This window comes from Periplaneta americana, chromosome 12, assembly GCF_040183065.1.
Source record: "Periplaneta americana isolate PAMFEO1 chromosome 12, P.americana_PAMFEO1_priV1, whole genome shotgun sequence".
Lineage (NCBI taxonomy): Eukaryota > Metazoa > Arthropoda > Insecta > Blattodea > Blattidae > Periplaneta > Periplaneta americana.
The window spans coordinates 77,375,874-77,394,325 of record NC_091128.1 but is presented as its reverse complement, the minus strand read 5'-3'; the positions used below and the strand labels follow the sequence as shown (position 1 = coordinate 77,394,325).

General features: G+C 36.9%; 1 protein-coding gene across 1 annotated transcript; it reads right to left on the bottom strand.

The window, feature by feature from the left end:
* Positions 1 to 36: 36 nt before the first annotated feature.
* Positions 37 to 15,402, bottom strand: LOC138710582 (UDP-glycosyltransferase UGT5-like). The gene is made up of 6 exons (XM_069841575.1): positions 14,919 to 15,402; positions 10,185 to 10,437; positions 4,179 to 4,765; positions 3,863 to 4,085; positions 1,918 to 2,137; positions 37 to 1,834 (listed from the first exon to the last, which is right to left on the bottom strand). Exons 1-6 carry the CDS (start codon positions 14,925 to 14,927, stop codon positions 1,540 to 1,542), a joined length of 1,587 nt encoding a protein of 528 aa, XP_069697676.1. The 5' UTR covers positions 14,928 to 15,402; the 3' UTR covers positions 37 to 1,539.
* Positions 15,403 to 18,452: the final 3,050 nt, after the last annotated feature.

Below are 18,452 nucleotides of genomic sequence, written 5' to 3'. Positions count from 1 at the left end.
CGGTAAATGATTGCAGGTAAAATAATGCACAGAGGGTTAAAAAATGTAAACCAAAATTGGATTTGGCGTTTTATTTATTTTATCTCCTAATTATTGCAAGTATGTTATGTTCGTTTTATGAAATCTGACGCAGTGAAATACACATTGTTATTACGAACATAATCATGAACATGCATCATTCTTATCTGGTTCTCATGATGTTAATGAATTCTGACTTTTCGGTTTAACAGGCTAAAATAAAAACTTCACTGAACCCTATTTACCAAGTCTGACAACTGACTATGACCTATTAATTGTGTTATCGAAGGAGTTTCTCACGATGGTGCACGTATTTTACAGCACAGTCTTCTGCACAATCGTGAATGTGTTAAAACAGACGTTCACACATTAAAAAGATTGTCAAGATTTACACATTAGTTATCTTCCAAAGTTGTATAGCTTACATTTTAAAATTAGTATATGTTTATATTTTGGTTGTGAATGCAGACTATAAATTTGATGTTTTTTGAATTTATGCCAGTGGTAAACAACTCGTGATCTTTGTGCAAGATACTCACTCTTCGCTGGACAAGGACAATATGCGAGAGCAGATCGTTTCAGTGCTTGCGATACCAGCGTTGCACTTTTTTGCTCGCGAGTGCACACAGTGCTCAGTGAGAGCAGCTGAGTTGATCAGCACTGTTTTACGCCTGTCAGATATAGGGCAAAGGTTGGTAATATTGTGATACTAATAATATTATGATATTTCTTTTTGAGAATTTTTTACAATTTTACTGAGCGAGAGGAAGATCGGCTTTTTGCGTCAACATATTAAGGGAATGTTCGTGGACAAGTTTCTGCAGAAAACCTGTCCTTCTCTCGGTCAGTAAAATTGTAAAAAAATTCTCAGACAGTACTATCATAATATTATTCGTATCACAATATTACCAACCTTTACCCTACCTTTAATTGTGTATACAGCTATGTAATATCCGACATATTGTGTTCAAATGTTAAATTTGTCAGTATACATCAAGAGCAGTATTATTATTATTATTATTATTATTATTATTATTATTATTATTATTATTATTATTATTATTATTATATGAAATTGAAAGCGGGAAGCGGTTGTTCACTTAGCAATTATTGACAGTAGACTATATCTTTGTCAAAATTTACCGAAAGATTTATGCATAGTCTACTATTCAGAATATACGTTTAAAACCTTGGACGTATTTTGACTAAATTATGACCACGATTGTTTTTTGCTAACTTAGAAGAGGACTGGAGCAATTTTTCAGTTAGCTGAAGCCCGTCTAAGTCTTTCTTCATATTCTCCATTTATTCCAGGGGCGTATTTTGCGGGCTAACGGGGCTACCGGCGGTAGCTCAAGGAAATTACAAAAGAAAAAGTTTATAATATAACATAATGTAATAATTTTGTATTATTAGTTTTACCATAGTAATTAAAATTAAAGTAATTGTTAGATACATTTTGTGTAATAATAGGGTCAGCGGTAGCCCAAACCCTTTAACCAGTATACGCCACTGATTTATTCAGTCCTTTTTCTTGTGTGACATTTTGTCTTTTTTACTGCCACTGCACAGCTTCTTAAACACAGCTCTGAGCACCACAAATACGATGAGCAAAACAGAGCCCACGGCTAGAACTAGAAAAGCGATCACGTCTAGCAGGAAGTACTGGTACCAGGCGAGGTCTAGTGCAGCGGAGCGCATGTGGGGCGCCCCCTTGTGTCGGATCACGTACTCCGTCCAGAATGCAGCCTGGTCCAACGGGGTGAGTGGCTGGTCCCGGTAGATTCGAGACAGACTTTGAGCGTTCTCTCGATACCTGGAATATTTAGTAAGAACTCATTATTTTGCAGGCTTTAATTTAATTATAATTTGTTTGTGTTTGATTCAGTTTAAATGTACCTAGGATTTCCGAGAATTTCATTTAATCTTGAGCTGATTGATTCCGATGAAATGTTGTCAAATTGTAACGTAACTCCTACGCCTGCAGATTCAGCCCAAGCCATGTTGAGTTTTTGATCTCCAAATACAGGGATCCCCAACACTGGAACGCCTCTGTTTATGGCTTCTTGTGTGCTTAGTAGTCCTCCATGTGTCATGAAAACTAGAACGTTCTTGTGTGCTGCAAGGAAATAAACAAGTATAGTAATTCGGTAACACATCATTGATAAATGAGCATTTTCAATCACTAGGAGTATGATATACCGTACTGCTAGTTTACAATTACTGTGAAAACTTTCAGAACCAGGTAGGCCTATATAAATTCCAAGTGTAAGTGTGAGATCATGAAACATGCTGCCGATAAGAAATAACAAAAGAAACTCAAGTGAAATTTAATGATCCATCGCCACACCACTCTTCCATACGTTTTCAAAACTTGGATTTTCAAAAGAGTTTAAAAAATAATGAAGAAGAACAGTAGGCCTACCTAAATAAATCTCCTGGGACATATTCTGGATGGAGTATATGCGACGAGATGAAAATAATCAGTAAATTCACATTTTGCTAAGACCGGAGTATACTTATGGGTTGTTACCTTCACAATGATCGGAAATTATTTACAGTCTTAGACACAAAAGACGACCGATCTCCTTTAGCTTGAATTTGTCTAAGTCCACCTTCGGACAGCGCCGGGTTCACACGACGAGGTAAAGGATATTTATTTTCCATCTAATTTACCCCTTGAATATTTTCATTGTTATGGATTATTTACAATAATTAATCTGTGAAGAGGCAGAAGAAACAAACCAGAGGAAAATAGAGAGGAGTCTTGCATTAGAAATTCGTTCACGTGCATGCATAAGCTCTCACGAAATCAACCGAAGTCTTCGGAAGGGGACTTTGCGTATGGCAGCCGACTCTTTTTTTGTCTAAGATTAAAGTGGTATATTGAAGGGGCCACGCCCTCCCATCCCCCTGTTAACGGCGCCCCTCATTCACTCATTTATTGGCTGACTGACTCTCACTAATTAATTCATTCTTTAATTCAATAAACTAAACGAATTCGAAACATTTCTTTTGACAATTTTTCTCCCAGAACCGTCCTCGCTGATGAACATAGTTGTTCTACATCCATAAACTCTCCGACTCACTTTTCTAGTAAGCCACTGCTGTTTATTTATTATTCCTCTTTGATATCTTTATATTTGTCATCATCATCCTCGTATTTATCATCATTATTGCCATTATCCCCATCATCGTATTAAATCTGTCTGTGAAAGAATTATTATGAAGAACTGTAAATCACTTTACAATGGTCATGACTGCATTCGGTACTTTTTATTGGTTTTTATGCCTGCTGAGGACAGAACTAATTTCAGTACAAAGGAATGCCACTGATATTGTATTGTATTCATAAGTGCATATCGTATTGGGAGTGTCAGTTGTAAAGCTATAAAATTATTATAATACAGCCACCAGACATACAGTCCACTCTTAAACACACATTCTCAATAGTGAGTGAAATGGAACTTATTCACTTCTTAGGGATTAAGGAAAAGTAGAAAATAGGTGGTGATAGCGGTGTTGTGATGGTGGCGGTGGTGGTGCTAATGCTCTATTCTTATGCTTAGGACTTAAAGAAAATTATCAAAACGTTTCAATATTATTCTTTCCCAAATATTTCAAGTCTGCATTACATCTAGCACTAGGCAGGCTTATATGAAAAGAATGTATGTTGCAAATTGTTTCTTTTTACCTATAAGGGAATACCATGCAAGCAAGTAAATAAAAGAAAAATTGAATCACTGTACAAGTAAAGTTTCAGAAATACACAATTTTTATAACTTCATTAATGTGCAAAATGATTAACGCAATGCAGATATCATAATAATTAAATGTAAATTACCAAGAATATCAGGTTGAGGCAGCCATTTCTCCAGCTTCACATTATCGGGTTGTCCTGGCATCGAATCCGTCTCCCATTTCCATAGAACTCGCTGCTTCAGCTTAGAGAACGCCTCCAGAAAAGCATTCCTTTGAGATTCTGTCATGTCCGAACTCTTTAAATTGGATCCCATGCTGAAGTAAATAACGCCATCCTTCGCTTCATCTAGATATCTTCCCAAATCCTGCGTTGTTACATAAAATTTCCAATAAAACATAACGTACGTATAAGTTATTGTTAAAGTGTGTCAATTTCCGGCACTTAATCCTCAACTTACTTTTGATAGTGGTTTTGGAGGCTTCACGTGCATTCCTCCAACTTGCACAAAGTTGGGCATCAGTGGTCGGGGGTAGCTAATACTAAAATGATGATTGACCAGTAGGAGAGATGTTTTATGCTCCAGTTCCAACAATGAAGGTAAATCAGCCAAGTGATTGAAGTGTTTCTTCATTATTGCGTCCTGTCCTGGGAGATAGTAGTAATTTCTCATGAGTTTCCAAATAGTGCTGAAAACCGCGTTCGCAGTTCTTTCCCAAAAGTTCATCTTGTCTCTCAAATTAAGAAAAGGATCTGGTACGATGGCGTAAGGTGTTGGATTACCAACCCAATCACCCATGAAATTCGAACCTCCATATGTACAAATTTGAATTAAGGGAGCTTTGAATTTGTGAACAAAACCAAGATAGCACTCGTTGAAGAAGGCTTCTACGATGACAGCATCGAAATGAATGTTCGTGGAGTGTATGAGTTTCTGGACCACTTCCTCTTGAAGCTGCAAGTCACAAACCACCAGGCTGACATTCAACATCATATTCATCATTTCAAATAATCCAATATTCGCTGTTTGAAACATGGTTTGGTTTCCTGGAAAGGAAAAGAATCATTTGTCCTATTAGAACAATGCATTATCATTCAAATTGAAATTGCGTTTTTATATTCTCCAAAATATAGTATTTTTTGTGGTTCCTATCTTTTTCATTGACGTCGTTCGTAAAGGATGTCTTAGTCTTCATCGTCATACTGATTGCGAAACAGAGTAACTGGATAAGAATATTAATAGAAATTTATTATTCATAAATTACCAGAAATTGTTTGGGTTTTCATGCATTATTTGAAGAAAGAATGGTAAATGTTATACAAGCAAATCCTTTCACGTAATAATTGATCTACTGATGAAAGAGGGACAGAAAAACAAAGGCTATGTCGTCTTTAGATGGGTTCGGAGTTCAGTGCGCCGAGTTCGAACTATAAAAGAATCGTTGAGAACCGCAGGCAGGCTTTGTGGGCTGCGCGGGTTGCCCGTCTCGGGCTCAGCCCAGTTCATTGCCTCGAGCTTGAACTATGAGTTAAGAGACCGTAAGGACCGCAGGCAATCCTAGTGGCTTAGTGGATAAAGCATCAGCACGTAGAGCTGAAAACCCGGAAATATCTGCATGGAAATATCATATGTACTTCGGTACATTAAAATAATATATATGATATGCGTAAATCACTCCGTGATTTAAGACGGCGCTTATACGGCCAACTAGTCACTCATAACGAGTGTACCTCAGCACATGTGTGGACTTCGGTCCTACGTTCATAGACATCTATGACGTAGTGCAGAGGGTGGCCACTAGAGGGAACCCAAGAGTTGAGACGATTCTGTCCGACGCCGGGGTGGTATCCGGTGTGGCTTAGTGGATAAAGCATCAGCACGTAGAGCTGAAAACCCGGGTTCAAATCCCGGCGCCGGAGGGAATTTTTCTCCGTTCCATTACTCTTACATCGAAATCCTAGTGAGCTCACTACTTTGCAGGTAGTTAGCTATAAACCTGGCCTTGTACATCTTTAGCAATTACCCAGAAATTTCGCATCACTTTCATAACTGTAAATGTCTTAATGTATACTTTTATTGTGTAACATGTAACAATTTATAAACAGCAGTGTGATAATCTTTGTAAGTGAGTAGGCTAAGTGTAAACAGCTCGTGAGATAAGTTTATTATAGATTAGGAACCTTGATCGCGACATGCGTCATGGTTGGATGTGTAATGCTACGGACCATAAGGAGTTTTGCACTGTTTCCACAAAGTCTTCTCTAATAATTTTATTACAACATTCATTCACACAAAATCCGGGGATGTTAGTAGAACATAGTCTGTATCAAAATGCAGATGAATTAACGTAGTTTATTTCCTGCTGTTTGTTTCTCATTGATGATGACAATGGTTAACTGCAGTGTGTGTGTTTCTCAGATGAAGCTACATTCCACAGTCAACAAACACAATGTACACAGATGTGTTACTAAACAGTAGAGGAATAGCTCAAAAGTGAACGTGTAGTGCAAACACATGTGCAGTAGTGACAAAAAAAACCGGACCGATCCTTGTTGTAGCTGATTTCAGGGTCAGATTCAAATTTTGCTAGTCACAGAACACATCCATCTTGTATAATTAATTGTAACAATGAAATTTATTGCAGTTGTTCAATTCTTACCGTCTTTTGTTTCTTTCAGTGCCTCAAACTTAAAGACGAAAAAACTTTGAGAGTTTTATTTTCATCTGGCATCAATATCTCATTTCTACCTCTATTCGGCAAAGATAACTGCGTATTTTTACATTAAATAGCAGTACATACCTCTGGCTTCACTATCCTTATTGAAATTAGCACAGTTTGAAACAATGCACAGCACAGGATTCTTTTGAATCAGCTACAAGGGTCGGTCCGGTTTTTATGCCACTACTGCACAACAGTCATTGGATCTTTTTTTTTTTGCCAAGGACATCTGATCATTATCTCCATATGAAGTGATAAAGTGTTGCAGTTTCTGTCCTCTTAATTTCATTAACCGCGCCATTGTTCAGAATCTCATTGATGATAGTAGTAGTAATAATAATAATAATAATAATAATAATAATAATAATAATAATAATGGTTTTATTTAACCTGGTAGAGTTAAGGTCACAAGTCCTTCTCTAACACTCAACCAGGAGTAAAACTAGGCTACAAAGAACATTACACACCAAATGTAGCACGTACACAAAAAAATTTAAAGATATAAGCATAATACAATGGAAACAATCAGTCAATAGAAATGAGACACATAGCTTATATAACATGCAGAAAGAAAGAAGAAAGCATAATAAAATGTAAATACTGAGTTAAAATGAGTGAGACATTTTCTATGTATAGAAATATGAGACTAATAATAATAATAATAATAATAATAATAATAATAATAATAAACATATAGTGAAGTATAGAGCATGTGATAAACATTATTTATAGGTACACATACAAAAAATATAAAATTATGATAAGTAACACTGTACTCACATGTTAGGCAATATAAGGAAAAATGATGTAACAAAAGATAAAAAAGAAGCTAATAAAGTAAATATCACTAGAATATCTAAATGTAAAGAACACGTGGAAACATACGACACTTGTCATAACAGTAAGTTTTTTTGGCAACCAGTCGTAAGATAATTTTCTAACTTAGATTCACAGTAACAGATTTCAAGCTTCGGCAGCCCTTGACTTCAGGCGGTAGAGTGTTCCAGTGACGAGAAGTAGCAACAATGAAGGATGAGGAATAGAGAGATGATGTGTGGAGTGGCATTTCTAGCGTGTTTTGTTGTGATCGAGTATTGATATTGATATTATGATAGCGAGCGAGAGTATGGAAACTAGCGAATAAATAAGAGGAGGTTGAAGTGTACATAACTCGATGTAAGAGAGAAAGCGAGTGCAAATTTCTCCTCTCATGTCGTTTCTCCTCAATGCAGAACCAAACATAGGCATTGCGCAAGAATATTATAAATTAGAGAGAGCTTATACGAATGTTATAATACAGGGATCCTATAAAACATTTTCCGATTTCGAACGCATGTGCATGGAAATAGTACCAATGGAACGAGAAACTCTAAAAGTTTAGTTCCTTACCTCACTGTGTCCTCCCTTAGTAACACGGTACACATCAAGCCTACAGTCAAGTTCCACGTAGGTACGCGGATTTTCCAACCTCCAGATTTTGATGTTATGTCTGTTCACCTTACCAGAAAGATGAAAAGTGGCTTCGTCAGAAAACGCCACGGAACGAATAAATTCATCATCGTTTTCAATTAAAGTCTGCATACTTATGCAGAAATTTCTTCGTAGCACTTTGTCCTCTGGTTTTAGAGATTGCAGCAACTGTAGGCGGTACGGAAGAAACTGCAACCGCTTGCGAAGAATCTTACCATTTTTTTATTGTAGGCCCAGTGAGTGGATCTGCACCAAACTTTGTTCGGTAATGCCGTTGCACATTAATAACCGACTAGTTCACATGGAAATCAAGCTTTTCTCTCCTCTATAGCAGCCATTTCGCCTGAACAGTGAAAAATTTGTTTATATGCGCTATTATGAGGCAGTGTTACCAACTAGGGAAACAATGTTGCCACAACTAAACTTTTTGAGTTTCTATTTCCATTGGTGCTGTTTTCATGCACCTACGATTCATAGAACGTAAATTACATGTGTTCGAAATGTTCGAAACCGGAAAAGTCTTTTGTAGGAGCCCTGTATAATAGAGCAGTACGTACGGTGTCAGTACTTTTTATTGACATTTAATAGAAAAATGTATTGAAATATCCAATTAAAACGAACGAGAACGGATCATACCCATTTCTTACGAGATGAAACGACGAAAAGCGTCATGAAGTTAACGAACAGGAAAGGCGTTCCGGTCTGCTTCGGTCCATTTCGAGCTCGGGTTTTGGACATGCCGTTCGTGTGCATATAGTTATCCCTCGGTTTTGGTCATTATATATTGAGACTAATGGATGTTTGAAAAAAAAGCCACAGGCGTGGCTCAGTTGGTTAAGGCGCTTGCCTGCCGGTCTGAAGTTGCGCTCGGCCCGGGTTCGATTCCCGCTTGGGCTGATTACCTGGTTGGATTTTTTCCCAGGTTTACCCCAACCGTAAGGTGAATGCCAGGTAATCTATGACGAATCTTCGGCCTTATCTCGCCAAATAGTATCTCGCTATCATCAATCTCATCGACGCTAAATAACCTAGTACTTGATACAGCGTCGTTAAGTAACCAACTAAAAAAATATATAAAATAAATATAAAACTCACAATGGTGCTTACATTTCAAGAAACGTAAGACTACTTTCTTTATGTTATTTACATACGCACAATTAATTTTTAAAATGAGCAATAAATTTAATATCGATGAAAGCGATCTCCATATAGGAGAGAACGGGACCTTTCTCCCTATTAATAGGATTAGCGTTGCTAGCAATAAAATATTTGTCACGCGTGAGTGAACCACTGAAAGAAGACATTAAGAAACGTACTCGTTGAAATATGCATAGAACCTCAGTACAGGGAACTGATATATAATGCATACATTTTATCTTTACACGTTCGCGTACGGGACCAGAGCCGGCAATAAGTAGCTGCGAGCGCTGCCATTCAAGACCAAGCGTAGTCGCTGATAAGACGGTTCTATTTTATTTTGCGCAGTACTGAATTGAGAAATTTATAAAACAGTTATAGGCCCATTACCGGTTGTTTTCTATGGTTGTGAAACTTGGACTCTCACTTTGAGAGAGGAATAGAGGTTAAGGGCGTTTGAGAATAAGGTGCTTAGGGAAATTTTTGTGCTAAGAGGGATGAAGTTACAAGAGAATGGAGAAAGTTACACAACGCAGAACTACACGCATTGTATTCTTCAACTGACATAATGAGAAACATTAAATCCAGACGTTTGAGGTGTGCAGGGCATGTAGCACGTATGGGTGAATCCAGAAATGCATATAGAGTGTTAGTTGGGAGACCGGAGGGAAAAGACCTTTTGGGTAAGCCGAAACGTAGATGGGAGGATAATATTAAAATTGATTTAGAGAGGTGGGATATGATGGAAGAGACTGGATTAATCTTGCTCAGGAAAGGGACCGATGGCGGGCTTATGTGAAGACAGCAATGAACCTCCGGTTTCCTTAAAAGCCACTTGTAAGTAAGTATTGAGTTGTGATTCAGTGCAGTACATCTGTTATTGTATGTGCAGTGTTTTTTTTTTTTCATTTCTATCGAGACTGAAGCGTAATTTACGTTCCACCAAATATTTTCGTTTTTCTAATAACATAGGTCGAGTGCCTACGTTACAAGTCAAAAAATTAAATAGTAACATCATTTGCAGTATATTAAAAGATATTAATATTGTTGCCAAGCATATAATCAATAAGCATGTACCAACTTCGTGACTCTAAGATTCAACTTCTCGAGGAACGTTCAAATGAAAGCACATAACTAACCTTTAAACGGAAGGAAGTCGTTGGTTGATGTTTTCAAAACCATATCTGTGTAATTTGGCAGAGGCGTTTTCCGTGGATTTAAGCTGAGCACTGTTACTTCATGGCCCCTGCTGACCAGTTCCTCCATGAGGGCCGTATTTACGATAGTGTGACTTTTGGCTTGGAACGGAAATATGCTGAGTATCTTCGCAGCTTCGCTCATGGATGACTGCAGAACCAGAAGAGCTGCTCCAACGTACATCAATCTCCTTATCTGTAACACATTATTTCTCCTGTGAATGTGTTCTGCTAATTCACTGTGAGAGAAACTATCAAATGTTAAATATTTCATATTGACCATAGACGTTATCTCTGGGAGGCAAGGCACTTCCTGTTCCCTCAACTTGTACAGCCAAGAGCATCACCTCCCATAAAATTAATATAGGAGTCTTGCCTCTCCAAATAATTCGAAGATTCTTCATAGGCCTATTAAACAAAAACAATTAATTTGTTTCATAGATCATCTATGACGTAAGCTAAAAATAGTTATTTCAAAACCATAGCTGGGGTCAGCTTGCGCTATGAACATGTTGGTGACGCAACTCACATTGCCCCCTCTTTTTTTCCTCCTGCATTTGATATCGGTGAATCCCCCACACATGATGCAACGGTGACTCCACACTACTTCTTTGTCTGTGATCTACATTTTGTCACTTCATTTCATATCTATCAGCTATTGCGATCGAACAGTAACGGTCATAAGTATATCACTAAAGTGAAATAATAATAATAATAATAATAATAATAATAATAATAATAATAATAGTAGTAGTAGTAGTAATAATAATAATAATAATAATAATAATAATAATAATTACAGCCTGGATTTTAATGCAAATGCATGTTTTTATATAGGCCTAAGCTTGTTACACTTCTCAAACTTTGCAAATACCGGTATTCGTTTTATGATTTATCGATTCCAAATAACTGTACTTTTTCCGTGCATGTTTGCATGTTTTGGTCTTTTTTTAGGAGTAAATTCATGCATAATGTATATTTTGAAGATTTTAGATTAAACAGCACATAATTAGACTTTTATATTGCATATTTTCTGGCTTTAGTGGATATATTATGATAACTTGCATAATAGTGCCTTTTATGAATGTTGCTTCGTAGAATCTGGTATTTCCATCGTATTTGTCTATTTAGGAAAAAAAAATAAAAGAAATCTACCTGTAGTATGGTTTCCTGGCATCCTACCTGACAACTAGTTTTTAGACTTTCCACGAAACTCTCTCTTTGTTAGAATGGAATTTCCAATTCCCAACTCTTGCTCGTTACAAGCCAGACGTCGAAATACTGAAAGTAAGGAAGGCAGAAGCAGCATTTTTGTAAACTGCAATTTAATATATGTTTTTGTCGAATTGTGAAGTTTTGCTATGACTCCTGTTAGAACTGTAAGAAGAGATCTTGTATCGAAATGGATTATGGGAAAGGAATTTCTGAAGACGAACGGTGATTGTTGTAATAAATACGTATATTTTGGGGCACGCGATAGTGTCCCGGTTAAGGCATAACGCTGCAAAGTCGCAAGGTTGCAGATTCGATTCCTGACGGGGTCCTGTTCTTGCGGAAATGCAAAAGACATACAATTTTATCTCACTTTGTCCCAAATTGTTTCGCTTAAATATGCACCTGTTACTTCTTGTTCCGTAGAAAGATTATTTTCTGTGTTCAAGAACGTGCTTCAGAAAAACACATGAGCTTAAATGAAGAAAATGTTGAGAAATTATAGTTGTAGTCGTTATTGCAAAATAAAATAAAAGTGTAGCATAATGCAGAGTTCAGTTTTGACAGTGCATATTTTTTTTTATCGTTTTCCGCTTCATTATGCATGTTCTGTCATATGACAGTGCATGAATGCATCCATGTTATAAGATTTGATAGTGCATGGAAATCCGGGCTCTAATAATAATAATAATAATAATAATAATAATAATAATAATATGGTGTTAACATTGTATTCGAAAATTAACTTTTCTCAACATTGTTTCAGTAATCATTTCTTGTGGTGATCGTCGTCGTGGGTGTGTGCTTATTAAATCATCAATGATTGCGATGTAATTACTGAAATTGGATACATTTTTAATAAAGAAAACTACCCAAAATAAAACTGCAATGAACGGTAACAAATGATAAATTGGGTTGTCTTAGTGGCAGTGAAAGTAATAGATCATGTTCACCATCGCTGCAGGAATCAACGAAGGGTGAGCAAAGCAATAAATGTAGAAAAGTAATGCATAAGTTTTGTCTATCCCTGGTAAAATTTACTTTTTATTCCATGTAAATTTCAAGCTATCTTTAAATAAATACTTCGTTCTTATGATTATTTATTAAATCCAAGTGATATTTTGTACATAAGTACTATTGCTGTTGTTCACAGGCTTACACACACAGGTACACGAATTAATAGATGTAAACACAGAGTACCGGAGCGTGTGAAGAGACTACTACACTGTAGCGCGAACTCTCAACTTGCTCTCCGTACTAAGCGGAGCTAGTATTATGGACGTATACAGTAGAGGAGGTGAGACCTGTCCTGTGACCTTCTCATGTGCCGTGGCTACATCACCAATGGGTATGGAGAGGGAAGATAGATTTTAGTCTCAGATGAACTTCCGTATCGGTAGATTCGTACAGTATTAACCATCATGAAACAAACTCTCTTTCCGATAGCTTATTCTTTTCCCTCTTGCACAGCTCACATGCCAGGTCTCGCCTACTCATCTATACGAGTTATATTCAAAGTAACCAAATGCAGGACTGTAGTCATGACAACAGTGATAACTGGTTTCAGCCAATCTGAAAGAGACCATCCAACTTTCGTTATACATGAGCTCTAGTCTAAAAACACCAATGTCATCTACCTATCTTCGGACAAACCGGATGCCTTACGCGCAGCGGTGACCAAAGCGGGTGTCGTGATTACATCATGTAATCACAGACATTCAGACGGGTACGAGGAGTTTCCTGCACATTGCTGTGTGTTTCATTCACGTAATGAAGGTAAGCAGTGGCGGTATCATGTCGCTCTACAAACTCTGTCTCTACAAGCAGTAAGAGGTGGTTTCGTAAAGAATGAGGAGAACTTTTTTGTTGTTCTGTCGGACAAAATGTAATATGTTTACTTTGCTCAACGGTTGAATTAGGAGTATATAGAAACATTAATTGCCACGCTGAATAATGTGTTATTATTATTATTATTATTATTATTATTATTATTATTATTATTACTGACCACTAAGTATGTGTTTCTATAATTCTTCTGTACGTGTATGAATATTGATATTTTTAGATCTCCCTAGAAGGATAAAATCATTAGGTTTTATCTCAGTTTTAACTTCTTAATCTTTAGATGAGGGTAACTATTTATTAGTTATTCATTTAATAATAATATTGCAGAAAAACCGATTTAATAGTATGTGGCAACGAACTGTTAAACACCAGGAATTGACATGTCTTAAATCATAGCCAGGAAGAGAAAGATGAGATAAATGTAAGGAAGTCAGCTAACTAATGGGATTTGAAATATCTCGTGCTCTAAAGCCTTTTAATAAAATAGAATTTCTCAAAATAATAATGATTAAAATATCTTAAATAATTTGTCCATAAGAAGTTTTAATTTAAAAAAAAAAACTACTAATTTCTCGACCAAGAATCGAGAGAAGAATTTAGAAAATGCCTAATTATATTCAAGAGGAAGGTTAAAAACAGAAGCAAGAAAAATAGTATATTATTCACTGGCTCTTGATGACAGCAGTGACATTACTGATATAGCAAAACTTGAGATTTTTATCCGCGGGATTGATCAAGATGTTAGTACATGAACCACCACTGGTTGTAGTTTTCATGCCAAGTACCTTTCCTCCGTCTCCTTAGGCTGTCTGTCGCATGTAATCACTGCAGCTCGAGTTTTGGTCACCTCTGCCCTACGGAGTTGTTAATGGAAATGAAATAGTGGAGTGTTTTGATGAAATGACGAGGAAAGAAAACGGAAGCACCTAAAAAAAAACCGCCGCAACCTCGGCTTTGTCCAAGCAAATACAACTCCACCCATAGCAGAGATTTCATGTCCGGTCGGCGATGCGTGGGGCAGCACTTTGTTAATTGAGGTGGCTAGAAAGTACGTGTAACACAAATCTCACTATGATGTTGATTCTGATTTCATTTATTATTATTATTATTATTATTATTATTATTATTATTATTATTATTATTATTATTATTGGTGCGATGTCATAGTTGTTATAGATGCTCACGCCCCTACAGAAGAGAAAGAATGGAGAAAGTTACACAACGCAGAACTGCACACATTGTATTCTTCACCTATCATAATTAGGAACATTAAAGCCAGACGTTTGAGATGTGCGGAGCATGAAGCAAGTTTGGGTGAATCCAGAAATGCATATAGAGTGTTAGTTTGGAGACCTGTGGGAAAAAGATCTTTGGGAAGACCGAGACGTAGATGGGAGAAAATATTAAAATGTATATGAGAGAGTTGGAATATAATGCTAGGAGCTGGATTAATCTTGGTCAGGATAGGGACGAAATGGCGGGCTTATGTGAGGGCGGCAATGAATCTCCGGGTTATCTAAAAGCCATTTGTAAGTATTATTATTATTATTATTATTATTATTATTATTATTATTATTAATATTGTCAAATATTGTATGATTACTACTATTCTGTACTTACGGACGTCATGGCTGTAAGGTCCGTGTATCCCGAGGTAGTAGCTCTACCAGTATGATTTTCCAGTTGATCTTATCCTTAAATTGGCCTTTTTTCACTACATACTTTTATCTTATCGATTTATCTCGAGGCAAACTCGCTTACGTGATGCAAGGTCGTACATTTCAGCTGTAATGTGGTGATGAATTTACATTCTAAACATGAAGAACGCATCGTTGCTTTCGCGTAGACTTGGGTATAAAAAAAACAAATGCTACTCTCTAAGGTCGACGAGTGCCCCAAGCGTCAGAGCCGTACTACGTTTTCTCGTTTTCATGACCGAACATTCCATTTCATTTAAGAGCTTGAGATCGCACTCTATGATAATGGTGTTAATAACAAGCTCAGAAAACAGCAATGTCACGATGACTCATTCTTCCTCATTATACACTTTTGTATGTCTTTCGCAACAGTTCCATTTTATTCTGTCATACGAAACATAAAGAGAAACAATTCTGAATCTTTATTGGGACAAGTTAGCTGGTTGGTGTTCTTTCCGGGGTTTTCCTTCAACCAATTGAAGCAGAATTGCTGGGTAACTTTCGGGGTTTGACCTTTAACTCATTTTTCCGTCATTAATTCAAATGTTATTGTCATCATTACCATGTAGTACGGGATAAGTCCACAGGGCAGCGTGATGTATTCGTACAAGTGCGGTGCCATTCGGCGAAAAACTCATTCACAACAGAACAAGAGTTGTAAGTACAATAAGCCTCAAGGTGCTGGACTTCTCTTTTCCATCATGGTCAGCAGTGTTGCCTTTTTCACCATCACTCTCACGTTTCTGTTTAATTTTACTAAACATTTTATTCGCTGCATATGAACAAAATTCGTAATTGTCATAGGCTATAAATATTTCTTTCTTGTTTTTGTCTCGCACGCTAACCTCAGCATATTGCACACACTCATATCAGATTTGTGACTGCAATAAGAAGGCCTTCTCAGACTTTAACACAGAATCTGAAAAAAAAAAAAAAAAAAAAAAAAAAAAAACGGACATTTTTAGTGTCGTGTCATGTCTTAAAATTTGGACAGTACAGACAAAATCTGTACGGGTAGCAACCCTAGTTTTAAGCATGTATGATAGCGGAAATGTGGTTTTGGGCGTGCTGTATTTCTGTGGACAAAGATTTCTTCCAAACTACTACTTACTTATGGCTTTTAAAGAACCCGCATGTTCATTGCCGCCCTCTCATAAACCCGCCATCGGTCCCTATCCTGTGAAGATTAATCCAGTCTCCGTCATTATATCCCACCTTCCTCAAATCCATTTTAATATTGTCCTCCCATCTACGTCTCGGCCTCCACAAAGATCTTTTTCCCTCCGGCCTTCCAACTAACACTCTATATGTATTTCTGGATTCGCCCATAAGTGCTACATGTCCTGCCTATCTCAAACGTCTGGATTCAATGTTCCTAATTATGTCAGGTGAAGAATACAATGCTTGCAGTTCTGTGTTGTGTAACTTTCTTCATTCTCCTGTAACTTCATCCCTCTTAGCCCGAAATATTTTCCTAAGAACCTTATTCTCAAACACCCTTAATCTCTGTTCCTCTCTCAAAGTGAGAGTCCAAGCTACTACACGGATTTTATTTATAATATTAAGTATCAACGAGTACGAGTCAATTTATTCAGGAATTATGCACCTGAAATATGATATGAAAGGTTCAGAGCCATAGTGGGCCAAGCGCCATTTATTAAAAATGAAGAAAGTAAGGGTTAAAGTTAAGTGAATACCATACCTTAATGAAGATTGACATATCATTTAGTTTTAATGTGTATACTTGCTATATGTTTCCATTAAATTATGGTAATAACTTCATTTTAACCCTTGTTTTCTACGGTATTATTAAATGGCGCTTGGCCCATTATGGTTCTGAACCTTTCATATGTGATAAAATATTAATAGATCTTTATTTTAAATAAAAATAAATAGTGCAGGAGACAAAGAAGCTGAAAAGCAAAAAAAAAAAAAGACATCAGTATTAGGATGAATCTGCCTTCAGACACTAACGAATGCACCGCAGGAATTAATAATGAATTCATTATTATTAATAAATATATATGGAGATCATTAATAAATGTGGGCAGTATAATGACAGAAATGGTTCATTTAACATAACCTAAGTTTAATTTCCAAATTAATCCAATTCTCTCTAATTATATTTCTTTACAATTTCAAACAATTCATTGACATAGTGATGTGTGAATCGTTTCGACTATCAATAAATTGTGTTGTTGTCTCCCCACAGGCCTCATGAAATAAGGAAGCGATTATGAAGTAGTTAACAAGAAGGCTCCTCTTTGTTAAATTTAAATAAGGGGAGTATTAAGAGAGATACATGAAAATAAATATCCAAATTTTATTTCAAATCCCAAACATCCTTACAATCCCAACCATGTTCACAATAACAACCACGAACAGCATAAACCTTTCACATAATAGGGATTCAGTTTCATTATAAAATTGTTGTTATGGCAAATTAAATAAATAAACAGCAATTCAAAGTACTTTTGCGTGAGTTAATAATAACTATATATATATATATATATATATATATATATATATATATATATATATATATAAGTTATACATATTGTAAATTTTTAAACTAAACAACAATGTAACTTTATTATCTCAACAATAGGATTTGCTCTCCACACAGTAACACAGTATTCGTTAGTGCACTCCACTGACGACAATGACAATTTACTTGGACTATTACGAACAACAATGAACTGTTAATCTTAACTAATATTTACAAAGCACTATTTACAACACAGAACTGTCAGTTCTCAGTTCACAGTTCTTCTAGCTCAGTCACTCGAGTTCACAGTATCTCGAACCACAGACCTTCAGAGACAGTCCACTGTACTCGAACTCAGGTCCCTCCAACTGCGGTCCACTGCACCGAACTCAGGTCCCTCCAACTGCGGTCCACTGCACTCGAACTCAGGCCTTCTAATGCTCACACAGTTGCGGACGTACACTCAAGTCGAACTCCGGTACACAAGACTGGCTGGCTTGCTCTGTTCACTGGCTTACTGACTGAACTAATCATAAATCACACTATCCGAGTTCACTCGCTTTTCTTCTTTTATAACCACAGCGACGTAGCCTGGAAAGTTCCACGCGTGTCCAGAGATAGCACTCCAGAGATAGCACTCTCGAACAATCCAGATCCCTCTCCTCTCTGCCAGCACCAGATGAGCGCGCAACCTCCCCTCGCGCGTCGCAGTAGTACACCGCCCCTCTACCCTCTCGGCATCCAGATGCTCCCCTCGCCGCCACACCTAAGCGACCAACGGACACGCGTTCGAACCCCGGTGTAGCTGTCACAATATATATATATATATATATATATATATATATATATATATATATATATATATATATAATTTTTTTGCCAATTTTTGCCACCTCTGCAGACATTCAGCATTAGTAGCAGTAGGGATGTCAGTCCTGCGTGCTTGCTGCCTTTGCCCCAAAGTAATAC

Excerpts from the sequence above, each read along its gene's own strand:
- LOC138710582 (XM_069841575.1), bottom strand. Across the intron at positions 4,766-10,184 it reads CGACTTCCTTCCGTTTAAAG|GAAACCAAACCATGTTTCAA; the intron begins GTTAGTTATGTG and ends TTTCCTTTCCAG. Across the intron at positions 1,835-1,917 it reads GAAATTCTCGGAAATCCTAG|GTATCGAGAGAACGCTCAAA; the intron begins GTACATTTAAAC and ends TAAATATTCCAG.